This window comes from Leopardus geoffroyi, chromosome B1 (assembly GCF_018350155.1).
Source record: "Leopardus geoffroyi isolate Oge1 chromosome B1, O.geoffroyi_Oge1_pat1.0, whole genome shotgun sequence".
NCBI lineage: Eukaryota > Metazoa > Chordata > Mammalia > Carnivora > Felidae > Leopardus > Leopardus geoffroyi.
The window spans coordinates 109,880,503-109,908,169 of NC_059327.1; the positions used below are offsets into that span (position 1 = coordinate 109,880,503).

Consider the following 27,667-nt stretch of genomic DNA (forward strand, 5'->3'; position numbering starts at 1 on the left):
TAAGAATGAATGTGATGGTGTTTTCTTAGCATTTCAGTCTCCGGAAAAGGTTTGTAATAATTTACATTTAAAATTATCTTTTCATTTCTAAATCACATGGTGACTTATCTTTTATACCTAGATGAAATATTATTAACATTTCCTCCTCTAGGAAAGGTATTCTACTAAGATATTTAAGACACACATTAAAGTTTACCGATGCTAGATAGGAGGTTATAGATTGTATATAAAAGAATACTTGAAATTTAGAGTAAGGAAGGACCACTGAGAATTATAGTTAGCCAAAGAGATCACTAAGGTGGAAATAACTCATAGCCCACCCTTTGTTAGAGAAGAGGTAGAGATAGAAATTGAGGCTTTAAGGAACAGAAAAAGTAACATCAAGGGCAAGAATGAGAAGTCTGTTTTCTAGAGACCTTAAAGAGATTAATCAGATCAAATGCTGAGGAGAAGAAAGAAATCATGTTGGGTAAATAAAGGGGAACTGAGTGTGATAAAGGATCTTAAGTGTAGGCTAGGACCTTAGTCTTTAACCTGGACTTTGGCATCAGTTTCTTATTGGGTTCCTTTGTCTGTGTCTCAATTTGGGAGAAGTTGGAATGAGAGAGAGCAGGTGTGGCATACCAGAAGTTCTTTAGAACTCTTGTGCCCAGCCCTACCTTGGAATTAGCTGACTCACATCACTCCTTAAGGTAATCCTCAAACTTCAGTTAATGGAACTGCCATGATTCAGGAATTCTTCTACCTCACAACTGTCAAGCAAATGCTTCTTTGAAGTAAAGTTTGAAGAAGAGGTAGATCTGTTGTGGTCCATGTAAAGCTTAAACTACAATACAGGGCTCTTTTTTTGGAGTCCCTTCACACTGTCCGTTCCATCTTCCTCCACTACAAAGAAAAGGAAAAGTAATACAAGGGGAAGGGGATTAAAATCCCCAGCCCTTTGCCTCACTTTCTAAAGTAATTTATTTCAGAAATAGCCATGCCATTTATACACACACACACACACACACACACACACACACACACACACACGTATACACACACACACACACACATTTGTTTTTATATCTTTTTATACATTGTTTGTACTTAATAGCTTTGAAGATGGGAAGAAAAAGCTCCATGCCACAGAATTTTGCATCCCAGTAAATATATAATGAGCTTCTTCAGTGATTTGTGGTTAGAGGAATTCCTGATTACATATCCTTTTAAAGAAATGTTTTGTTTTTATGTGTGCCTTTAAATAAAACTGCCAAATCAGAATAGTTATTTTTAGTCTTTTTTAAAGTAAATATTTTTATTTGAAACCTATTATTTTCAGAAATAAGAAAAATGTTACTCTAGGTTCTAGCTATAAATTGATTGTTATTTAAGCATACCTTATTGGAGTTTACATTGATTTATACAATAATGAAACTTTTTTCTGCCATCTAGTTTCTCTTACCACATCTCTCTCAAAATTCTAGTTGATACTTGCTCAATAGTAATTCATTCAAATGTTCCTGAATCTTCTCTTTAAATTCACAATTATGAGTACACACTATTTATTAGTACACTGTGATCTCTTTGATATATTTTGGGCTTATTTCTTTTAGTGAATTCTTCAACTTCTCTCAGCCCCATCCTCACCTCATAGACTACCTCAATTTCCAAAAATATTTACTTGGCATCTATGTTTTGTGTCCTTCTGTATTATAGGTGAATGCTTCTCAAAATAAAATTGCGTAGATATCATGATAACTATCATCTTTTGTCAGGTTCTAACCCTATCTTCAAATTTCTCCTCATTTCTTTTCAGGTATAGAGGAGGAAAGACTTTGACTTTTCCCTCTTAGGTCTGTGGCGGGGGCCTGTGAGTTGAACTGACAAAAGACTGATGAACAGGAGAAAAGCATACAATTTGTTTTAATGTTAATATTTTAATGCCTTTCTAGAGAAGAAATGAAGACCTAGAGAAAGGCTAGACCCAAGGAATTATATCCCATTTTAACAAAAAGTGATAAATTGTGGAGATTTGACAAGACAAAGAAAAAAGGGTTTGGGCTAGGGGCATTAAACTGTGGGGGGAATAATGAGGAAATACCTAGAGAAACTAATGGAAGAGCAAGGCTATTTTACTAAGGTTGGTTTGTGTAGATCCATCTTGGCACTAACTCCCATGCCAAGAATGTTCTCTTCCTGGCACAGGGAGGGCACCTTTTCCACAAGAAATGTATGCCCTACTTTTAGGTAGAAAGGAGGAGATTAAAGAGCCTGTCATACATCTGCTAATTCTCAGTTGCCTTCAGCTAAAAATAATCAGTATGCCGCCGTGGCATATTTTAGGGTGGTGTGTTCTTATCTTTCACAGGTTTTGTTTCAGTTCTGACATAAGTACGTGAGAATAAGAACTGCTAACCGAGTAGACTTAAGTATACGCGCTGACTGTATAGCACAATAAAGTAGCCTTCATGTCTGGAAATAAATGTACTTTTTCCAATAAGCTATCAAGCAGATTAGTGTTGATAGTACTATAGAGAGAAACCAGTCTACATTATTTTCATCTTCTGAGAGCCTTATTTTATTTTGACAAACATATTAGAAGGTTAAAAGGTCCTCCAAATGTTTTATTCCTTAGTTTCCTATATCATATTGGTTTTGTTAAGTCAACTCTGACTCCTTAACATCCATTTTCCCTAGGTTTTGCTGGCACACCCGGATATCTTTCTCCAGAAGTTTTACGTAAAGATCCTTATGGAAAACCAGTGGATATGTGGGCATGCGGTAAGGAATCATCTTTCTTTCTTTCTTTCTTTCTTCCTCTTTCTTTTTTTCTTTCTTTCTTTCTTTCTCTCTCTCTCTCTCTCTCTCTCTCTCTCTCTTTCTCTCTTTTCTTTCTTTTTTTTCTTTTCTTTTCTTTCTTTCTTTCTTTCCTTCTTTCCTTTCTTTCTTTCTTTCTTTCTTTCTTTCTTTCTTTCTTTCTTTCTTTCTTTCTTTCTTTCTTTCATCTGTTATTTAATTAGGTTCTTTGTAAGAAATTTAGAACACCAATTTGTGAGGCTAAACTCCATTTGTGAGAGCAAACACAGAGCGGAGGTAGCCCTGAAGCTGAAGACCGGCTTTGATTTTTGGCAGAATTTGCGAGTCCACAGCTTTCTGATCAACCTTGCACTGCTCTGTAATCTCATATTTTTCTTTCTCCGTGTCGAAGATCTCACCTTCCTGGTGTCTGGGTTTACGCAGCTTCTTCTTAAAGTAAACATCAGTGAGGTGTTTGGGGATTTTCACACTGCTGATATCAATTTTGGTGGAGGTGGCAATGACAAATTTCTGGTGTGTTCTATACAGAGGAGCTCAATTAAGGGACAGAGGTCCAGTCACAAGTAGCAAGCCACTGCTCAGTTGCTTCAGGAAAACCACTCTCTTGCCTCTGTGGCACCCAGTGAGGATGATCAAAATGACCCTAGGAATGATGCTAGCTCGCAGTTTCCTCACATGCTGACTAAAAGGATTTTTGCCATGGCTCAACAGCTTCTGAGGCACATCTTCGGTAGGATAATACCTAGGCATTTTGTGAAGTTTAACCACTCGGGTACCACCATGCTTATCACCACCAACTGGTTTTGTGACAGTAGCGAGAACCTTCTTCTTTTTCTTTTCAATTCTGGATTTAGCTGCTGAATACTTCGCTTGTACATGGCCTTTCTCGAATACATAGCCGATCGGGAATATCTGCCAATTCCTCTGACTAGGACAGGGTTTCGGCTGCAGTGGGGCTTCTTCTTCTTTGGAGTTTTAGCCTTGAGGTTACCCTTCTTAATCTTGCCACCAGCATCAGCCTTCTTGGCTTCAGGTTTCTTCTCCGTAGTATCCGGCTTCTCAGCTTTTTCACCCACCATCTTGCAAGATGGGAAAGAGCAGGAATCATATTTATATGCAAATTTTACAGTATACCAGTATTATAATTAATGATAGGATCCTTTAAATTGGAAGTTGATGCTCTCTAATGATCAATTTAGGGTAGTAGTTCTCAAACTTCAGCCTACTGCAGGTCACGTGGAGGGCTGGTTAAAGCACAGACTGCTGCTTCTGAATCAGTCGGTCTTGGGTAGGAGCATGTGTGTTTTTAGCAAGTGCCCAGGCGATGTTAGTGTTTCCAGGTCTGGAAGCACCTTGAGACCAGGGACACAGCATCACCTGGAGTGGCCATGCTTTTATGCTGCTGTCCTTCCACCTCATCCAAGCAGCCCTTTCAACAAATGCCACATCTGCACAACATGGTTGGCGGGGACTAAAAGGGGAAAAGTGAATCTTGGAAAAGAAAGCAATTAGTCTGTTCTGTGGACTGAACTCTGCTTTAGGCCTTTATCAACCAACTCTAATCAAATAAGTATCCTGTGCAGGCTCAAAGCCATATAATATGGAGGAGTCCCACCACAATTTTTAAACGGAATTTCTGTGTGTTACTATACACTGTGAATAGGTGAAAGACTAAAATAAAAGGGATACTATAGAATACTTTGAAATATTTTTCAACTGGGGTCATTGACACAAACTAGTTTTCTAGGTTCCTGACACTGTGTCATTGCTACCAGTCTAAATCGTGTGGCTTTAGTGTGCCGCAGACAGATTTTGTTGCCTTTGGTGTTTGTAAGCCTGGAAGGATTTGTTTAAAAAAATGATTATGAAAATAACTTTTTAGATTTGGTTTTATGGAAAAAAATTATAAATTCATCACCAATACTTTGTAGTGCTAGGTTATCCCACACTATATATCTTGTCAGCTTGATCTCATTAGCAATAGCAACTTGGTGTTTGATCTGAAACTGGGTGCCTCTTGGACCTTTAGACTTACCTCCATGCCCAGGAAAGCAGTTATGGGAGGAGCACTATATCTCCAGTCACAACGCCCGCGTTAAGGTCTTTACTTTGCACTTACTCACCCTATCTCTAGTATCTCTGAGTTGGTTTCTTTATCAAACAGGAAATATTACCCTTGTAGAATTGCATGGGGGTCAAATAAAGACATTTTATAGTTTGTAAAGAAATTTAAAATGCGAACAGCTATTACTCTAAAAGGTTAGATTGTCACTTAATTAAAGGGTGAGGTCTTGGGTGCCTGCTCTGTCCCCAAGCTCTGTCTTCCTCCTGCCTACCTGAGAGTATCTTCGAAGTATGAACTCAATGTCTTTGGGTTAGAGCATTGTCACAGAACATCCTTGTTCAAATCTAAATGCTAATGGCAGATAACTCAAATATTTCCCTTGCAACATAACACCTTTCATCACAGATCTGTCATTGCTGATGAATTTAAAAAGCAGCAAAGAGTGTCCTGAGAGGCAGGCAGATATAGATGGGTTTTATGGAGGAGGGAGTTGATGGGAGTGTAGCCGGAGTTCTGCACTCAGGCCCTGAACACTAGTGGGTTAGTGTAGTGGAGACTGATCAGTAGCTGGGGCAAGGCACTCAAGAGTCTTTTTGCTGCCTTCATGAGAAGGTCACCTCTAGCCTCCCTTCACCTCCTTTTTTCTCCATCCCTTCTTGTTTTCCTCTTTCTCCTCCTCCCTCCCACCCACCCCACAGGTCGGAGGCAGTATGTGCACTGGTTGAGAGCACCCACTCACTCAGCTCTTTGATGCACTTGCTGTAGAACCTGGCACAAATTTTATAGTCTCGGTATCTCAGCTTCCTTGTATAAAACAGAAAGTAAGAAAGTGTTTCTTTATAAATGAATTTTCAAGATAACTGATAAGTAGATATGTGAGAGAGAGACTTATGCATTTTATTAGATGACTCAGCATTATTGTTTTGATCAGCAGTTGAATATTATGATAACTTCATCTGGTTACCTGAATACCGAATACCTCTCTCCCTTTGCTTTCTTCTCCTTTAAATTATTCTTTTGCAGGCCTTTGATTCTGCCAAAGATGCTATTGTAGACCAGTTTCACAGCTCCTGAATCCTATTCATTCAGACAATTTAAATAAATCAATTATTTAGTTCTTGCATTAAAAACATTTTTTTGACAATGTATCAATTTTATTTGTGTTTAAGAATGTCAGGTTATTTAAAAGAAACCCCCCCCCCCCAAAACCTGGTATTTTGTATTAGGGATTCTTTTCCTGGCTGGGGAGCAGAATCAGTGATGAAACTTATGTGTGTATGTGTGTGTGTATATGTATGTATATGTATATATGTATCCAGCCCCTACATAGGCCCTCTGCTTTAGTGGCTCTGAGTGATAGCTACATTTTTTAATAACTATGACATATCATCAAGGTTTAGACTCACTGTCTTAGACTTATTAAATACACTATGCTCAATTTTAAAATTGCTTTGGTAAAGTTGAGTATATCTGGCTTTTGAATTTTTTGTTTGAATGCATTGTTTATATAGCTAATCTTTTAAAATAATAGTATATCTTGTAATAATAGGATTTCACATCTGGTAAATGCGAGGCAACTCATAGAGTAGAAGCTCTAACTCTCTTGGCTGGACAAGGGGAAAAAGATGGGTGAAGAGTAGCTTCCCTTCTTACTGTGTGAGCTATGTAACATTCTTAAAAAGTTAAGTAGGGGCATCTGGGTGGCTCAGTTGGTTAAGCATCTGGCTCTTGATCTCAGCTCAGGTCATGATCTCATGATTCGTGGGATCAATCCTTGTGTCAGGCTCTGCACTGGCAGCATTGAGATTGCTTGGGATTCTCTCTCTCAAAATAAATAAATAAACTTTTTTTTTAAGTGCATGTAAATAGCAGATAGTGTATGTATACCTGCAGATGTATATGCACACACACAAAGATCTCATAATGACTATAGAAACTTAGAGCCATGGGGCATCTCACAGATTTCAACCTGAGTTTTGCCATGGGCAGAGCCACCTTTCATTTTGCTCGGTTTTATCCTTACCTTTGCTTTCTTCACACAGTTTTCTACAAACAAATAGTTAAATCCCTTTGTGACAAGCAATGCTCTATTTAGAGCATATATTTCCTAACAGTTCCCATTTTCCGTAGAGATAGTGATATATTTTGAAATTGTGTGCCTTAAAATGCATTTGGGATGACATAGGTAACTATGGAAATGTCTTAGATATTCTAATATCAGAATAATGCCCCACCTCCTTCCACAAACATCATAATGCCTTTTGTTACATTTCTGGATTACTACAGTGGGTTTGGAACACTGTCTTAACTATTTTATTCTATTTTCACTTCACTAAGGTAACATGAAAGTTACATTAAATTCTCTTATGTTTGTAAGACAGTCTACCCTTTCTCATCCTCAAGGTAATAAGCACCAAGGGAATGTACACATATTCAGTTGCTTTTAGATTATGACCTATCTTGAGAGAAACTCTTTTTTAGCCATCCATCAGCACTAGCACTTGCCTATTGAATAACTACTTCTTTTCAAGGCTAGACATTGTAGAGTGGGGTAGGAAATGACACTACCCAGATAATAAAAGAAATACAGAATAAGACATTTAGCAGAATAGCAGCTAACCTTCTGTGAATTAAGCTATGAGCATGCACTACAGCAGATTGTCTTTTTAGCAGTTGACATAGAGCAGAGTGAAGCACAGTATTGGTATAATAGATAAAAGAAGTCTGTACATCATTTTTACTAGAAATATGCAATTATCCATACATAGGACATTTCAAATACCACCATTACCTTGCTTTTGAGACCTCACACAGGATGTAGTCTGACCTGCACTCAGTCTTTCAAAGCAACTAGTCTTTTATTGAAAAGCAAATAATGGACATTAGTGAAACAAGAACACTCCCCTTAACAACAGTAAATTGATTTTGATGGCTTTCTTGCATATATAGCTGTTTCCATAATTCCCCAAAGGAATGAACAGATGTTGTTTATAGATGTCACTGAATCACTGGATTTTAACAGAACTTGCTTCTACATTTTGGCTCAAATGTAAGCCCATATAAACCTAGCCAACACACACATATGCGTGCGCGCACACACGCGCGCGCACACACACACACTCTTGTCTTACTACGTCTCTGTCTGTAAGAGATAATAAATTAGTGACTATCACAGAATATACCATGACTTTTGATGAGCCTTTGGAATATTATGGAATATATTAAGAAGCATGGTCACTAAGTTCAGCATTTGTGTGATTACTGGGCCTCAGAGCATATATTTGCTAAGGGTTCCCATTTCCTTAGAGATTGTGTTGCTGTTTTTTTTTTTTTTTCTTTTATTTCACTGGAATAAATCAGCATCAAGCACTTTTTAAGAAAGTATTTACAATTTTGAAATCTCAAGCAGTTTGTTGGTATGATTACCTTACACTGGTCAACTTTGTTGCTTATGATTACCAGTTCTGTGATTACCTTACACTTGGCCATCACAGATATGCCTCACAATTACAAGGCTCTGTTGCCTTCATCCTTTATGACCTATATCCTCATTAGTCTTCTATCCATGGAGCTTTACTCCTAATTATAGCCCCTACCAATATTGTCTTACTTTGAACTTACCTATTCTCTTAGATTTCTCAAGACACAGTGTTATGGTGTCCCTAACCTGATGTTTTAGAAACATGGACCCATGTTTCAAAGTGACCTGAGTACTTACCAAATTCAATTTTCTGGAATGCACCAGAGAATCACTGAATAAGATTCTTCGTGGTGAGGCTCAGGAATTTGCATTTTATCAGGCTTGCTAGGTTATTCTAGTGCACACCAACATCGAACAGCATCATGCTAGCTAGTTGCAGTTTTCTTTAGGGCAGCAAATTTTAGGATTCTTACACAATATAGCAGATGTTGCAAACAGGTGGTTCACAGATGTTTTGCCCAGATTGCTGAACCTTTTACTTTGGGAGGGGGGTGTTGACATTTATTATTTATCTTTATAATTTATTATCAGGAAATTTCACTAAAGCAATTGAGAGAACTAATAACAAGATACTTTTGCTCTTAAATAACAGCTGTACCTGTCAAGTGATGGACACATGCTCTCCCCTGGTTACCCGCCCGCCCCATACACAGTGTGGACACAGGCATTCATCTCTTCCTGGTGCTGGAAGACCTGTTTGCCACCCCTACTATATGGCATAGTTACCATCATCTGGAAAACAACTTCCTATCTTGCTGACCTTGATCTTCTAGATCTTTGTTCTTCCCATAATTGTCCGTTTAGGTCAGAGTTAGTTAAACACTTTTTCCTATTTGAATTGCATGGTGATTTTTTTTTTTTTTTTGCATAAGGTATTGCAATATAAAAGGGAGCCATACTTATTCTTTGTATAGTTAACTGTACATTTCCAAACTCCACTCACAGTATGCCCTTTATTTACTGAGAGTATTAAGTGGATGTCTTGTTAGATTGTTCCATTAACTCCCCACTGACTTTTTGGAGTTTTTGAACATTGCTTTTTTCTCTCTCCTTTCATCAGAGCAGCGACTAGAATGTTTTAATCATTAATGTTATTATAGGTTTAATCATTTTTCTAACTCCAGCTTTTATTAACATTATTTTTGAATGTTCTTGATAATGTAATCTTTCTACCTAATCAGTAATCAGTGCTTCTCAACTCTTATTAATCAAATATCTCTGGCATTGCCCAAGCTCAAATGACAGTGAAAACTAGTTCAACTTCCACTTTTAAATGTTATATGAAGCTGTGTCAAAATAGTTGTTTTAACTTTTTATTTTGGAAATTTCGAAGTATGCAAAAGTAGAATAATATAATTAAATGACAGCTAATCCTATTTCATCTACACCACCCAACTCATCCCTCCTCCCCAACATTATTTTAGTCAAATACAAATATAATATCAGTATATCTATACATACCATAATGTGTGTCTCTAAAAGAAAAGGGTTCTTTTAAAAGAATGACAATAATAACAGTACTTTAAAATTTAATATAATTACTGCATAAAACCATCAAATAACTAGTAATTTTTTTTGGCAGTTTGCCCTCTTGTCTCATAATTTTATTATTAGTTTGGTGTCTTAGGTCCCCCCCCCCTTTTTTCTGTGAAGTTTATTTTTGAAAGAGAGAGTGAGTGCACACGAGGGGGAAAGGGCAGGGAGAGAGAGAATTCCCAAGCATGCTCCACACTGACAGCACAGAGCCTGATGTAAGGCTGGAACTCACAAACCATGAGATCATGGCCTGAGCCAAAATCAGGAGTTGAACACTCAAGTGACTGATCCACCCAGGGGCCCCTCTTAGGTCTCTTTTAATTTGTAATTTCTGCTTCTCTATCTTTCCTCCTCCTTACCCCCTTTCTCATTTCTCCATTTATTTGTTGAAGAAACCTGCAGTTCCCACAGAGAACCCCTACAGAGTACCTGATATTGGTCTCTACATAATGTTTACCATGGTAAGGAACCATGATTCCTTGTGAAAGGAACTAATTCCAAGTCTAGGTTAGGAAAAGCACAAGATGATACAGGTGCATCTTGTTATAGCAGAAAGACAGAAAACTGTTAAAGACCACGGACTTTTTTTTTTTTTTTTTTTGCAAGAACATATCAGGGATGATACGACCTCCAAAGGTTGGATGTGTCTCATGATGTTAGTAGCTTCTGATGATCTCTACCTAGATACGAACAGGGCTCAGGAGCCAACTTGAAGAGATGACTTCTAGTTAAAGATAGGACAATTAAAAGTTAAATGAGAAAAATAACAGTAATAGATTGAAACACATCAAGTTTAAATCCATGCATTCATGACGATAATCAAACTACAGTAGCAATCCTAACCTTGGATTAGGGGATTAATTAATGGGGAACCAATGTATTTCAAAATTATTTCGAATTATTTTGAATTATTTCAAAAACCAATTCATAAAGGAGGAAACAAAACTCTGTTACTTTACCTTTCCTGTATGAACCTGACAACAAGGTCACCAAATAATCGATGAAATAAGTTCTTAGACTAAAGAAGGTGTGATAGAATTAAAATATCTTTTTTTGTAACCCCTAATGAAATATCTAGGTAGAAATCATTAAAAGCCAGTAATATCCTGAGAAACATTCAAATTTTGGAGATTATATCTTCATCCCTGAAGTGCTTTCGCAAAAAAAAAAAAAAAAAAAAAAAAAAAAAATGAAGATTTTGACCAGCTTTTAAAGATTTTACTGACTTAGTGTTAGGGCAGGAAAGAAACTCTATTTTTTTTTTCATTTTTTTTCTCTGACCTAGGAGAGGAAGGTAAAATATTAGGGTTATAAATTAAGCTTACAAGAAAAAAGTAAATTGGAATGGGGCAAAGACTCTCAGTTAGACAATAAAAACTTTAATAAAGTTCATAGCTAAAGGAAAAAGTGGCTGCAGGGAACATTTAAGACAGTACCAAAGTGAAACCTTACTAGTGGTCAAGGCCTTTCAATTACACAACACAAACAATTTAAAATTTAAAATGCATTTGTCTTCATAGATGAAGAAAAAGTAGCTCTAGCCTGCTTGTGGCTGAAACAGTTATTTCATATAAGTTCTCAAACCATTTCCTCATCTGTAAAATGGAGACAATAACATTTATCTACCTCAGCATTGTACAGGGAGTAAATAAGGTAATGCACTAAAGTAGATGTAGCTACTCAAAAAATGTTACCTACAATAAAATGTCTTATTATACCATGACTCTCATAGTTATTCTATACTTACAGAAAATAGAACTCCAAAAAGGCATGTAATTCAGGAAGGCCTCAGACTCAAATCTAATGAGCAAATCAAAATAAGCTTACAAACCAGTATTTATTTAAATAGGCATTGAGAAGTAAACATCAGTGTAAATAGTGCTAATGTATTTTTTTTCTTTAAATCTTCTGGCCTGAATGTTTTTAAATCTTTTATATTTGTGTTATTGTTTTAGTAAAGGAAATTTTTTGGTAGAAACTCCTCAATCAAGCAATTAAATTGTGGGCATTTATCTATGTAGTGGTTGCCATTTCTTGGTGAGCAAGGTATCTATGAACCTTCCCCTTTGTAGAGACATACCACATCAGTGCCAGCCAGCAGGACTGCAGGACAAAACCTCTGAGGCAGGCCAGCCTTGCAACCTACCCTAGGTTCAGAGTGCTAAATGTCTCAGTTGTCTCTGTTTTATAATTTCATAACAGCCTACTTCAAATGTTTATTAGAAAAATGTCGAATTAAAAAATTAATATCGACTATTGCCATTACAGAGCTAATTTTCTTTGGGGCACCTGCGTGGCTCAGTCAGTTCAGGGTCCAGCTTCATCTCAGGCCATGATCTCAAGGTTCATGAGTTCGAGCCCACATCAGGCTCACTGCTGTCATTGCAAAGCTCTCTTTGGATCCTCTGTTGCCCTCTCTTTCTGCCCCTCCCTTGCTAGCTCTCATGTGTGCTTCCTTTCTCTCTCTCTCTCTCTCTCAAAAATAAGTAAACATGAAAAATAATTAAAAAAAACTAATTTTCATATTTACCCCCAAACCATAACTAAGAGAGAAAACTACTTAGGTACAGCCCTTCTTGTACCTCTGTCCTGGGAACACAAACACAGACACTCATCACGATCCTCATTATTAGATGCATGTGTTAGATAGAAAAATAATATAAAAGTAAATTTAAATCAATTTACGTTGTTTATAATGTAGAGAGAAATGGAAAAAATACCTTTTTATGTTGCAAAGATGAAGTATCAATAGACTAAGATTTTTCACAATATACTGTGATTTTTCTTTTCATGGCCTTTTTTTTTCTTTTTAAATCCACTATAGTAAAATTATTTTCAGCCTTGATTTTAAAGTTTTGTTAGGTTTTTATTTAATAATGTTTAAATAAAATGTTGTTTAAATTGTTCCACTCTGGTAGTGATTCACATGAATTTAAGAATCTGCTTTTGAACTTGAACTTCCAGAAGCAGGCTATGACAGTCTAGGGTGATTAAACTATTGTTTAAAAGCCATTTTAGCTCCCACAGTGTCTATTGTATAAAGATGACAAATCTGATGGATAAGGGCTATATTTTCCTAACAAGGAAAGTTAAAGAAACCCAAGAGACCAACACTGGTAAGAGATAAAAGGAATCCTAGGCCAAGCCAGGCAAAGTTTTATCTGTCTGACCCTCTTTCCTTGGTTTCCATGCTTTAAGGGAAAGCAGCAAGGGAAAAATAATCAGTAGAGGTCAGAGCAGTGACAGAAACTAAAGACTTTAGGTAGGCCAATAAACTTTTCCGAAGTAGGAGGGGATTGGTTCAAGATGGCAAGTTTAGAAGATCCTGAACTCACCTCCTCCCATAGATACACAGACTCTCCGGCTCCATATGGAAAAATTAAAAAAAAAAAAAAAAAAAAAGGGCAAAGGCTGTCAGTGTTGACTAGACACTGGCAAAAGAGTAGAAAACCACACTGAAGTGGGTAGGAGAGACTGGGACACAATCTCACTGTAAACCCTGCCCATAGCTTGGTGATCCACAATGAAGAGAAAACTCAAAACCTGGGCTTCTCCTTGAGGAGTAAATGGTTCGAACCCCATATCCAAGACCTCAACTTTAAGGACCTGCACCTGAGAGATGAGCACCAAGAATGTCTAATTTTGAAAGCAGACTCATGTACCAGATGCACAACACTATCATGATCTGTAAGACAGCTCTTAAGGGGCCTGGATGCTTGGACATACCTGCCCCAGGGCCCAGCTCAGAGGCAGCCTGATTGCACCCAGACATCAAGTGAAGGAGGTTGACCTGCTTATATTAAAATGTCAGCCAGTGGGGCAGGCATCTAATTAAAAACACATATCTAGGAGCCTGCTGGAGTATTCTCTGGGGTGGAGGCTGGCAGTACTGTGTCCATGCTCTCCTTTGGCCATGCTTTCCCTTTGCTGCTCCAGAGCACCAGGAAAGAAGCTTTTCCATGTATCTGATGCCCTGATCTTATGGCAGCTGCCCAGGGGATGCCTCCTGACTGGCTGGCTCTGGAGGCCATGGGGCCTTGTGTTCCTTGTCTTGTGAGACTGTAATAATCAGCATCACCTAGGGAGGAGCTCATACCCCTGTCTGGAACCTTGATTTTTGCAGCTGCTGTCAGGTGACACCTCCACATTGCCTGGCTCTGTCAGTCAGTGGAGCTTATGCTTGTGGGTCCTCTAGGACTGTAACCGATGGAGAGATAGTTCTTAAATGGCCACTACCCACACAGCATAGCAAAAGGTAATAGACCTAGGAGCTTTGTCTTTCTGTGAAGGGCACCTATTAACTAACCATCATAGTTGCAGCCTGAGGAGCAGGTTTCTAATTAAACACACATCTAAGGAATGCCTATAATCCTTTTCAGAGACCTCAGAGAGTACCACTATCTTCATGCTCACCCTCTGCCACACTCCAGAGCTCCAGTGTCTGCTGGAGGAAAGTTTTGCATACAGCTGGTGTCCTGGTTTTTACATTTACTGCCCTGTTTTTTGCAGCTGCCTCCCAGGGCATGCCCCCTTGATTGCCTGGCTGGTTATGGGGACTTGCATTCTGAGGTCCCACAGTTGGAAATTGTAGAGAAAGTTATTGGCAAGATGCCACACCAGGGAAGTGCACAAACAGCAGATTTAGACACACATCCTTCTAATCTTTCTGTGAAGAAGACATCTTAGCTTTTCCTGGAACTTTGGCCTGAGGAGTAAGTTTCAGAATTGATATACATCTAGTGGACTACAGAGTTGCTCTCAAGGAATGTAGGTTGTGGATACCATCTTGGCACTCTCCCTTTGCCTTGTTTCAGCTTGCTAGTATCTCCCAGGAAAGATATTATGCATTCATCTGAAGCTCTGATTTTTGTGACTGTCACCCATGGGACCACATCAAATTGCTTGGTCAGTGGGGCTTATGCTTGTAGTCCCACAGGACTGTATATATTTGCATAATTTTTGAAAACCTGCTATCTGAAGGTCCGGATTCCAAACAGTCTGAACCTAGGTGCTGAGATCTTTCCCTTTCAGTCACTAGTGGGTCTTGGCACATCCTCACCTACTAAGAGCTAATAAAAATATAGTAGGCTTTTTGGAGAAGAGCAAAGGTTTGAGAGATGACAAAGAGTTGGGGTAGAGTTGAAAGACAAGTTTCATCTTCTACACAAAACCACTACTTAAATGTTGGGAAAGGTGGGGGGCACCTGGGTAGCTCAGTCGGTTAAATGGCCGACTTTGGCTCAGGTCATGATCTCATGCTTCAAGAGTTCAAGCCCCACATCAGGCTCTGTGCTGACAGCTCAGAGCCTGGAGCTTGCTTCAGATTCTGTGTTTCCGTCTTTCTTTGCCCCTCCCTTGCTCATGCTCTCTCTCTTTCTCTCAAAACTGAATAAACATTAAAAAAATAATTTAAAAAAAAGATTGGGAAAAGCGTTTTTTTTATCCACTCTGTAGACCAATACAGAGTCAAATAAAATGAAAAAACAGAAGAATATGTTCCAAATGGAAGAATAAGATAAAACTTTAGAAGAAATCTTAATAGAATACAGATAAGTAATTTACCTGATAAAGAGCTTAAAGTAATGCTCATAAAGATGCTCATTGAACTTGGGGAAAAAATGGATAAGCACAATGAGAACTTCAACAAAGAGATGAAAAATAAAAGAAAGTACTAAGTAGAAGTCACAAAGAATGTGACTAACAATAGATTACATGAAGTAGTAGAAAGGATGAGTTATCATGAAACCAAGCTGGTGGAACTCACCCAGTCACAACAGAGGAAAAAAAAAAAAGGCAAAAGTGAAGATAACTTAAGGCGCTTATGAGACAACATCAGGCAGACCAACATTCACATTACAGAGGTTCTATGAGGAGGAAAGAGGCAGAAACGTGTTTGAAGAAATAATGGCTGAAAACTTCCTTAATGTGGGGTAGGAAACAGACATCCAGTTCCAGAAAGCTCAGATTTCCAAATAAGATGAAACCAAAGAAACTCACACCAAGACACATTATAATTAAGATGTCAAAAGTTAAAGATGAGAGAATATTAAAAGCAGTAAGAGAAAAACAACTAGTTGTGTACTAGGGAAGCTTCATAAGCCTATCAGTATGTTTTTCAGCAGAAACTCTGCAGGCCAGAGAAAGCTGCATGATATATTTAAGCTGCCAAAAGAAACAACAACAACAACAACAACAACAACAGTAACAACAAAAAATTTGAATCAAGAATGTTCCACCCAGCAAAGTTATTCAAAATTGAAGGAGAGATAATGAGTTTTCTGGACAAAAACTAAAGGAGTTCATCAAACTAAACCAGCTTACATGAAATGTTAAAAGGAATCTTTAAAAGCTGAAAAGAAAGGTTGCTTATTGGTAACAAGAAAACATAAAAGAATAAGTCTCATTGGAAAGGTAAATACATAATATAGTAGATTAATCACATATAAAGCTGGTATACAGGTTAAAAGACAAAAGTAGTAAAAAACAATGATTATAATAATTAGTGAAGGGATACACAAGTAAACTATGACATCAAAAACAAAACGTAGGATGGGGCAGAGTAAAACTATAAGCCTTAGAATAAGATCAAACTTAAGTTACTAAGTTAAAGTACACTGTCACAATTAGAACTTGTTAAGCCTCATGATAACCACAAAGCAAAAACCTGTAGTAAATACAAAAGAGAAAAAGAGAAATAAATATAACATAGCTCTAAAGAAGGTCATCAAACCACAAAAGAAGAGAGCAGAGAAGAAAAAAGGAGCACAGAAGAACTACAAAAACAGCCAGAAAACAATGAACAAAATGCCAAAAGTACATACCTATCAATAGTTACCTTAAATGTAAATGGACTAAATTCTCCAATCAAAATACATAGAGTGGCTGAATGCATTAAAAAAACAAAAATTTATACTGCCTACCCTTCAGATGTAATGACATACAGTCTGAAAGTGAAGGGATGGAAAAACTATTTCATGCAAATGGAAACCAAAAGAAAGCTAGAGTAACTATACTTATATCAGACAAAGTAGGCTTTAAAATGAAGGCTGTAATGAGACAAAGATGAGCATTACATAGTGATGAAGGGGTCAATCCAACAAGAGGATACAACATTTGTAAATATTTATACACCCAACATCACGTAAGTATAGGAGCACCTAAATATATAAAACAAATATCAACAGACCTAAAGGGAGAAATAGACAGCAATACAGTAATAGTAGGGGATTTTGATACCCCATTTACGTCAATGGATAGATCATCCAGACAGAAAATCAATAAAGAAATATTGGCCTTAAACCACATGTTAGACTACCTGGACTTAACAGATTTGTACAGAATATTCCACCCAAAGGCAACAGAATACATATTCTTCTTGACATGGAACCTTTTCTAGGAAAGATCATATGTTAGGCCACAAAACAAGTCTTCATCACGGATATCAAACAATATATCACCCCGATGACAGGTAAGTTTCATCTTTAGGTATTGATCTGTTGTGCCTCTTTAGAATTCTTTGGTTCTAAAGTTAATAAGGAAACAGTGTCTTTGACCCATTAGACCAGTTGCGCATAACAGATACAGATGTAACATCCCATCTAAAAACAACAGAATACACATTCTTTTAAAGTGCACAGAGAAATTTTTGGACTGCCATATACTATCAGAGTTCATGAGCATAAGAAGAGGAGCATTCGCCCTCCACAGAATGTTTCAGAGTAGATCAGAGCATGTCTTTCTGAAGCTTTCCAAATACCCAATTTCCTCTCTTTGAATGGATGTGGCTTAAGTATCATGTGGATCTGCCACATTTAATTCATTGTTGCCTGAATGACTTAACATTATGTTAATATGCTCATTCTGTCTAGGTGTCATTCTCTATATCCTTCTGGTGGGATATCCACCCTTCTGGGATGAAGACCAACACAGACTCTATCAGCAGATCAAGGCTGGAGCTTATGATGTATGTAATAAATGTTCATATAGTGTAGATGAGCATTTGTTTTTTTGTTTATTAACCAAGAACAAATCTTTTCATTACACTTTAAACTATAATTTTCAACAATTTCTCTAATTATTTTTCTCAATCCTAGGGAGAGGGAGATAAAGTGTAAGAAAAGCAGCATATGTGTTTAGTTTGTATTTCCTTTTAGTTCACTATCTCCTAAGATTGAAAGGAAAATAGTTGGAAGTCTCTAAGGAAGGACTTCGCTTCTCAAAAATTTTGGATCTTAGTACATTTTAAAACATATAAAAATTAAAAGATTTTTGCTTTAGAGATGATTAATGCTTGTTAAGTTGAATTATATTCCCAAATGTTTATCACATAATTTTAAATCATGTATCAACAATATTTTGCAGTGATCTATGTATCAAATAGAACATCGTTCCATTGTGTCAGCTTGATTTTTTTAGTCTTATTTACCTCATGGGCTCCTGTGGAAACTTTCATTTGAAGAATGTGTTTCACAATTTAATATACTTGAAAATCATAGTTCCAACATATTTCATTTATAATTAGAATATTTGAAAGTATGAGTATGAATTAGGTTCTAAATCTCAAAAGTAAAGCCTTATCTATTTTCTCTTTATGGCTTAACTTTGTGTTCACTGATAATAATTTTCTCTCCTTTGACAAATATGTGTATAAATATGATTTACTACCACCTTTGGTAGCTTCTCACACATCCCTCTGGAAATTAGAGTTCAAGGTTTAGAGATGCTTTTGATATATTATTGAGCGGAGCAACTAAGTCATAGGAAATTTTGGGTCCGTCTTTGCAGAAGTTAAAAGCTCAGTGTGGAAGTGAGAGAAGATAAAATAAAAAATCTCTGTTATATTAAATCAGGTCTCATGAATTCAGCAGCACCTTTCTGTTAAAATGTTCTATATAGACGGATGTGGGTATAGCAAGAATTTAAAATGCATATTCTTTTAATTTTGAAGCATCCCATTCTATCTAGTCAGACTAATATTTGGGCCAAATTAAGATTTACACGGCCACAGCTAGCACATTCATCATCTTTGCAGACTACAACTAGGCACCCCCTTGGCAAGACATAGTTCTGCAGATGCACTGCTTAATGACTATGGAGGAATGACTTTGTGGAAAATTTTTTAAAAATGAGATAAAGGTCCACCTTTATTCAGGCTGAACCAGCTCCTAATTTGCTATCAGAATATCTGTACCTCAAGGAGGAACAGCTTGAATATTTCTTCATTGGCAAGTTTTCATAGCTGCCCAAAATAACTTATGGAATTAAAATGACAGTTGTTAAACTGGTAACATTTCAAGTATTAAAGAGTCAGTATCATTTTTTTCACATTTCATTTTACCAATGGTTCACAAAGTACCCATCTTACAACTACTAAAAGTGAACTAAAGTCCATGACATAGTGACAGTGACTTTTGTTCCAAGATTGTCTATAAAAATCTGCGAAGTGGAATAAGAACCAGATATTGTCTGTTGTTTAGAAACTGTTGTAAATTTGTCTGTTGTTTAGAAACTGATGTAAATTTTTCTTAACCTATGAACAATAGTATCTCTACTAATAAATTATGTGAAAATGAGGCTACATAATTATCAACAAAAAATTTAAATACACTTAGGATAGCTATTATATAGTTATTAATACACAAATGGATTACTCATAGAAGTTTTGAATGTTGGTTACTTTTAAGAACTTTGATGAAATTTGTCATTAAGTAGATTAACCTTTCTGAAGTGCTAAAATGAAATCCTACTGAGGCACTTGTAGTCTTAGATTTCTTCTCACTAATGTATACCAAATAGCCACAATTAGTAGGTCAGTTTTGGCACCAGCAACGGAAGCTCTTTTATTATTTCTACTCTTACTGATCATGAGGTGTGAAAGTATGTAATACCTCATTTTTTCTTATAATACTTCATTTTGAATCTTGGTGTAATAGCATGATGACATCAACACATTTGACAACCTGCCAGCTTTATTGATGTTTACAAATAATTATGAGAAAGACTGTGTAAAATCTTATTTTCAAACCAAAATAAAGATCCTTTGAAAGGACTAGAAGATCTTTAAATTTATTTTTTGAAACATTAAAATACATTTACTAGGTATAATATGCAGTTTAGTGTATATACTTATCACTTATTAGCTACTTATCTTTTATATATGTAAATATATTCATGGGGGATATATATACACATTTATATAGATTTATCTACATGTAGATACAATTTAACTTATACAAAGAGTAAGTTTTTTGAAGAAACCCACTACTTAAATGATTAGTTTACTTGGCTCTTCCCTGTTTAATTGAATGTATCTATTTTTGAAACTATTTATAAATTTGTATTTTGGAAGTTTCCATCACCAGAGTGGGACACAGTGACTCCTGAAGCCAAAGACCTAATCAATAAAATGCTTACTATCAACCCTGCCAAGCGTATCACAGCCTCAGAGGCACTGAAACACCCATGGATCTGTGTAAGTGACAATTCTCCAAAGACCTTAGGAACTAAGATTAAAAATGAATCATTCTTTAAAATATTTTTCATGGATTTAAAATAATTTTTATAGAAAAAGATGAAACTAAAAATGAATGAATTTGTAACTCGAGTTATTTAAAATAAATTTATAATGGTAATAAATGCTGTTTTGGTAACAAAATCTGATTTACATAGATCGATAAATATTGCTTACAGTAACACAAGGAATAAGTATTTCTCCTACCAGTTATTGATAATACTCATGAACAGAGGATAAGAAAATGACACCAAAATTAACTATATTCCAGTAGAGATTAGACAAAGTTCAATTATTTACCATTAGGCAGCTTTAGGAAAAACAGCAACAACAGCAACAACAACAACAACAACATCAAGATTTGGAAGCTTGTAGTTAAGTTAAACTAGCAAGAAAGAATGGCCATAGTAGACAGATTATACTTCAGATGTGCTAAGAAAAACTGTGAAATTTGGAGGGGATGTAGAGATTCCACTACATTTCTAAGGTTGTCAAACGTTAGGGCAGTAAATATGGTACTGAGTAAATGAAAGGCAGTCCAATAGAAATATAATTAAAGACATTGAAATAAAGGTAATTTCGGGAATTATTGGTATTCATATCTATGCTTTCTATAGATAAATGTTGCATCTTAGTCATAAATAGTCTTGGCAAAGCTAATCATCCATGAGGAGGGAACTTTTGCAAGTGAATACTCACAAGTTCATTGTAAGGGTTTAGGCACCATTAATGCAGATTGGATGAAGTTGAGAATACTATAATGCTTAGTATGATTTCATTACCTTAAGTTAAGTTTCTTTTCTTCCTCTTCCAGCAACGTTCTACTGTTGCTTCCATGATGCACAGACAGGAGACGGTAGACTGCCTGAAGAAATTTAATGCTAGAAGAAAACTAAAGGTAAGGAATTCTACATTTGTGTGAGGAGGTGGACTGAGCAGAGTGAGAAATGAAATTGTGAAGAAAATAACTTACAGCAAAGGCTTTTGAATATGCGGACCTCAGAACTCTTATTCCTCCTCTTCTGGGTCTTGAGAAAATGTAATAGATGCTGGAATGAAACTTGCAATGAAGAGCTGGGATCTCTGTGGCAGTGTGTGCTGTGGTTCTTCCCTTCAGAGGAAAACAACTGTGCAGTTTGATAATTGGAACCTGGCCACACACCTGAGGGTGGCCCCAGCTGAATGTGAGACATAGGCCTGCTGCTCTCAGGAAACCAAAAAACAAAAACAGATAAAAATCCCCTAACTAAAAGTAACGTTAGGAGAAGATTTGTTATCAAAGACTGTTTGTTAGGTTCAAGATTTGCAGAGGCAACATTAATTTCGAATTCTTATTTTTCTGACAGGGCGCCATCTTGACAACTATGCTGGCTACGAGGAATTTTTCAGGTACACGTGTTAAGAATTCTCCTTATCCACTGCTCTCCTCTTCAGTAGTCAGTTTGGAATTGAAGAAAAACTTAGTAATTATAAAAACACTGTTGTTCAGGGATAACAAATATGTGGTATGGATTCCTTCTACAGAGTGTCTATCATCAGGAATCTTCCTGGGTGCTGTCTCCACAGAGACATTAGGCACATGAGTACACCCTTCACAAGAGCACTCAAACAGCCCCTGGTCAGTGCTATGCAGGACTCAAAACCCATCTGCCATCTGTGCTGGGGTGCACACAAGTTGTGGAAATATGTGTTTCCTCCTCTTGAAGCTCAGTATTTCAAACTTAGAATTAGTTATTTGATATTTCATCAACTGCTAACTATAAATACGGTTTTTGTGTTTGTCTCATTCTCATAGGAAATCCCAGTAAGTGAGATTCTTAAAAGAAGAGCATTGTTGAGGAACCCAGTTCTTTTAGTCCCAAGTTCTTTCAAAAGTACAGTTGTGTCTTGGCACACTGTAAGAATGGTTGCATATTTCAAAGGTATCTAAACTCCAGAATTTACAGAGAACCCTACCTTACAGTAATATAGGATAATAAATGTTCCTCAAAATGATTCCATGATAAATTTTTTTTTTTAAATAATGGGCTGGCTGAAAGAAGCTAAGCCATTTCTTTGTTATAGGGGTGACTCTCTAAAATGGACATAAAGTATATATTATGTCCAGAAAGTATTTGAATCTTGGAACCTCCTTATTCAGTAGGTTATCTCAAAGGACCAGGTTCCCAAAAATCAAATTTTGGTAAATTTTAATCAGTCTTACGTATGGAGAGGAACTGAAGTGCAAGAAAGTTACATTGTTAAAGTGGCTGTTGAGACTTAGAAAGATTATCAACCAATTACGCCAAAAATACCACCACTTCGCTTTGTTTACTGTTTACATAAGGGTGATATGTGTCATCAAATGATCTAGCTATTCTTCCATTATTTATCCCAGGACATACTTAACTCCTGGGAATTACAGTGCTATCACGTGATGATCCATACCGCTATCAAGGGTTCTACAACCTTCTCAACCAATTTCTAGTTAGTTTACAACTATATTAAATGGTCACCTTTTGTCCCCCATTATATTTAGTTATGTATTATATGAAACCGTAGGAGGCTTTCCAAAGGCTTCCATTGACCTATTAAACAACATCAATGATAAGAATACAATGAGTAATGCTACAGATTGAGGGACTGTGTTAGTCAAATGCATGTATTTTGTCCAGTTTGGTGTGATAAAACTTTGTCACTGCCTTTGTCAAGTTACTTGTTTTATGAACAGTTGATTAACATAGTTGACATTTATATGGGTGAGTTCAGTATCATCTCATTAAATATTAGCTAATGTATACTATATTCAAATAAATATTTCACTGTGGCCCAAACATTAGTGAATCACTAAGAGGTAGGATTATTAATATATATTGTTAAAGGCAAATTAACTTGAAAAAAATGTCCAGTATTAAGATTGTGTATTTTGTTAAAGTCTTAAATACACTCTTAGCCATAAATTGGGCCTTTTTAAATGTATATACTCATGTATAGACGCTTTTTGTTTACATCACATTTTCCTTTTCATCATTGTGTAAACTAAAAACTCATGACTAATATGTGAATTTTATATTGTTTCTGATGTCTCAGCATGAAAGGCAACCTTTTTTTTTATCCATCACTTCAAAACCAACTGAATAACAATGGATCCAGTTACATCTTATATTTGATATACTGCATTTTAGTTTTGAATATTTTATTCATTCTGTTTCATTAGCAAACATGCTCTTTAAAGTAATTTGTCCATAAGTATATGGTTATAAAGTTGTTTTTATTTTTTTCTTTTCTCCCTTTATGTGGAATGTATTTCTTGTGAGGTAAGGTGAATAGTAACCAAAAGGGACATTTCTGCATCTCTCAGACCAAATCCCTGCTTACCCTGAATCATTGTCTTCTCTTTGCTTGCTATTGCAATTTCAACTATTCTGAGTTTGCTTTCTAACCTATTAACTGCCACAGGATTTACTTAATATTGCTTTTTAACTCCAGGCAAATAGTACTACAGCTAAGGCAACAATTCTTACAATCTCAATTAATAATAAATTAATAGCTTTGTTGCTAAAGACTAAATAAAATTAACAGTTTTCTATCTTAAACAAATTTAAAATTATACCAAAGTGATATCAAAATAATATCCCAAGTCAAGTGGATGTCAGGAAATTACATGTTCATGCAGTTTTATTATAGCTAGGTATTTCCATTTCAGATGCCAAAGTCTATTCTGATGTACTTAAATAACTACATACACACACACACACACACACACACACACACACGCACGCACACACACATATATACATACACATATACACACAATTAATATTAAATGGAAACACAAGTATGTACCTTGTTCTGCATAATCATAAATGTTCTACACTCGGTGTACTACTTGTCATTGACAATTATATAATCTGCTCACTGTCTATGAATATACCCATTCCTAAGTATATTTTTTTAAGGGATGACTTCATCTTCTAATATACTCAAGAAGTTCAGTAACAGGAGAAATGCTAAAAGCTCCCCTCCGAGAAGATGAAGTTTTATCTGAGACTATATGCTTCAGGAGTTCTCTGATTTAGTTGAAGATTTTGTTTTGTTTTATATCTCACCTCAGATTTTCTGAATTTTAATTTTTTGAAGTAAAAGGCTTTTGTTTATCAAAGCTTTCTATTCTGATTTTGAAGTATAAAAGAGTACATAATGCCTTTTTTTAAAGGTCATACGCTAAAATTTAAAAATTTTGCTCTAGGTCAATAATATACCACTTCATTTTAAATTGTTATTAATATTTTTTTGTAAAAATGGGAGTTCTGACTTCAAATACATGTATATTTTAAAAAGGATGTTATTTCACCAGAGCAAATTTTCAAACCTTTAGAAAGAGGGGCTTAAGTGGCAGAACTGAGATGGTCACCATACTTGTAGTGTGGATGAACATGTAATACAGTCTGTAAGCTGATGTCTGAAGACTGAAATCAACTTTCTGGATTACAAAAGCATAGTCCAGTTAAAGTTCCAGTATCCTTTTCGCAACCAACAGTGACATAAAGTCCAATGATAACATAACTGACACGGTGTTCAATTATATGCAATGAACTAAATAAGAATTAGTTCTAAATTTGATGTGGCAAAACCAAGAAAAGTGATACTGTATTTCAGTGTCCTGTAAGCTCGCGCTCATCAGTGTGATCTTGATAATTTGGCATATGTTGGCCATAACTCAGTAAAGGTGATAGAGAGAAACAATAACCGGATTTGTTACCTGGCACGGGTTTCAATGGATAACTCGCTGAAATGATTTTACTCTCATTTTGCAGCAGCCAAGAGTTTGTTGAAGAAACCAGATGGAGTAAAGGTAAGTTAAACAAGCACTCCCAAAATCAGTTCTGACTTTCAGATGCTGGATAATTTTTAAATGTTAAATAAATTTTTTAAGTTTTCACAGCTTGTATTTTTTATAGTTTCTGTAAAAGATGCAGGTTGAAGTATAAAATAATTTCATACATAAAGATGACTAATATTTATGCCAATAAAAGGTGTATTCTTTCTATTTTATTAAATGTTAAATAATCTGACAATACTTTTTTATGGAGTTGTTGTAGAAACTGAATGTCTAAATACTCTGTGCTTTACTGCAGTCCCAAACTATCACAGTTACCTGAAAAATCAATGAAAAGCAAATGTTTTTCTGACTCATTATGCTATATCTTTTTTATTAATTTTTAAATGATTTATTTTTTATTTTTTTATTTTTTGAGAGACAGAGACAGAGCACGAGTGGGGGACAGGCAGAGAGAGAGGGAGACACAGAATCCGAAATAGGCTCCAGGCTCTGAGCTGTCACCACAGAGCCCCAGGCAGGGCTCAAACTCACAAAGGGTGAGATCATGACCTGAGCCCAGTCAGACACTTAACTGACTGAACCACCCAGGTGCCCCTAGTTATGCTGTATTCTGGAGGCCTGCTGAAATGTATAGACTGAAAAAAAAATCAAGTCATAGGGTCTGGGAAATAGAATGTCAAATGATTAAATATCTCTGCTTGGGCAGTTCTTATAAAGGTCTTAATTTTTCCTATGCTTCTATAATAGGGTATTGAGACATATACTCAAGGTGAATATTCTAAAAACATATAGAAATATCTTCCAGAAAGATAACAAAAGGATATTTTTAGTTTCTTGGATTTCTAAACAAAGTAATACAATGTATTTTCTATTGATTCTATTTTGCTTTGTGGGAATTTGCCTTTGATTGAATGTAACCTTATATTTGTATTATGTTTGTTATCTTTCCAGAGTATTACCTAAATATTTTATTTCTTTAATCCTTTTCTTTCTCTTCCAAGGGCAGATGCATACATTCTTCATGAACACTTCAACATTCTTGGGAATTAGTTAATATTCTAGCATTTGAACTTGACCCAAAGTCAGGTGGTCAGTTCATTTTGAAAATATAACATAGAAAATCATTTGTCACTTCTTACGCTCGTGCACAATCATTTCTTCATCTCCTGTCTATGTGTGATTTGGGGATTTCCAGAGCTATGGTGACCATGCACTTGTGTTTCCCATTATGATGGCATATGCCTTCTACCAATTGCTTTCCTCAATCTGTAATTTTCTCTTCCTTTTGCTTAGTTTATTCAGTTTAAATTTCAGTAGTGACAGTTGATATTGCCCTTTTTTCCAATGTTATATTGGTGGAAATGTGATACTTAAAATTTTCCAAATGTTCTATGTTTTTCTGTACCTTTCAGAGATGCAGAGCTCACAGTTCCTATTGGGATACTTATTTTCACTACCATCCTTATATAGAAAGAAATGTTTTCAGAACTTTTTTTTTCCTCCTAGACAGCTTATAGTTCCTCCTTAAAGAGAAATTTATTCTGTGCTCCATGCTTTGACACTTTAAAATTCAACCGGTCATATTTTTTTCTTTCCCTTTCTCTTTGACTGGTCAATTCAGAAAAGGAAGTCCAGTTCGAGTGTTCAGATGATGGTGAGGATCTCTATCTGCCAGATTTCTCCTCCTGTGCCAATTCACACTTAGGAAGGAATAAAAACACTCTTATTTACCTTCGTTAGTATAAATAGAGAAAGTGTAGGACCATTACAGGTCATTGTCAAGTAACTATCAAAACACAGTACCCACATACACATCATACTGTTTACCTTTGAAGTTGAATTTTTTAAATATATGAAAAGTTCATACCTTTATTTACATGCCATCAAAGGATCTTTTGTAAGACCAGAGTCCAGGTTTCTCTTGAAACTGAAGAGAACATGACATAATGGTCTGTTTCATGATAAGCAAGGAAACATTATAGGATTATTTTTAAGCAATGATCATGATTACTAAAATAGGAGTTGTTTTTAGCTCAGATAACCTAATACAGATACACCATAATACATCTACATGGAGTTTATAAATAGTGTGAAAATGAGCTTACAATGGACCCATCCTCGTTAAGCACCTATAGAGGAAACATTTATTAGCCTCAGGACTGAATAAACATAATACCTGAAAAATAGGAATATTTTACCCATGCCTGATAAAATAATTTGGTGAATCATTTAAATATCTGGTTTGATTCAGTTTTGTTAAAGAAAGATAGCTTCCATAGTATAAAATAACTACATTTCATAAACAAAAGTGCCAAAGTTCTGGTATGTTCAAAAGACACCTTATAGTTTAACTAATACTTAATATTTGACTCTTTAATAAAAAGGAAGTCCTCCTAACCTTTTACTTAGAAATTCTCCTATTATTTTTCAACTAATTACTATTACAAATACCTT

General features: G+C 35.9%; 1 protein-coding gene and 1 pseudogene across 21 annotated transcripts in view; one reads left to right on the forward strand and one right to left on the reverse strand.

Moving 5' to 3' along the window:
• CAMK2D (calcium/calmodulin dependent protein kinase II delta) overlaps nucleotides 1–27,667 on the forward strand; it is a 316,543-nt gene that overhangs the window by 243,321 nt on the left and 45,555 nt on the right. For 8 of the 21 annotated variants that reach the window (XM_045469317.1, XM_045469354.1, XM_045469428.1 and 5 more), the window contains exons 8-13: nucleotides 2,680–2,763; nucleotides 17,750–17,844; nucleotides 20,230–20,352; nucleotides 21,206–21,289; nucleotides 21,738–21,780; nucleotides 25,188–25,225. In XM_045469317.1, coding sequence (XP_045325273.1) covers nucleotides 2,680–2,763; nucleotides 17,750–17,844; nucleotides 20,230–20,352; nucleotides 21,206–21,289; nucleotides 21,738–21,780; nucleotides 25,188–25,225 — 467 coding nt within the window. Of the gene's footprint in view, nucleotides 1–2,679; nucleotides 2,764–17,749; nucleotides 17,845–20,229; nucleotides 20,353–21,205; nucleotides 21,290–21,737; nucleotides 21,781–25,187; nucleotides 25,226–26,834; nucleotides 26,868–27,667 lie in introns of all 21 variants that reach the window. The other 13 variants (XM_045469338.1, XM_045469370.1, XM_045469437.1 and 10 more) reach the window with 3 other exon arrangements.
• On the reverse strand, nucleotides 2,986–3,878 carry LOC123593518 (annotated as a pseudogene).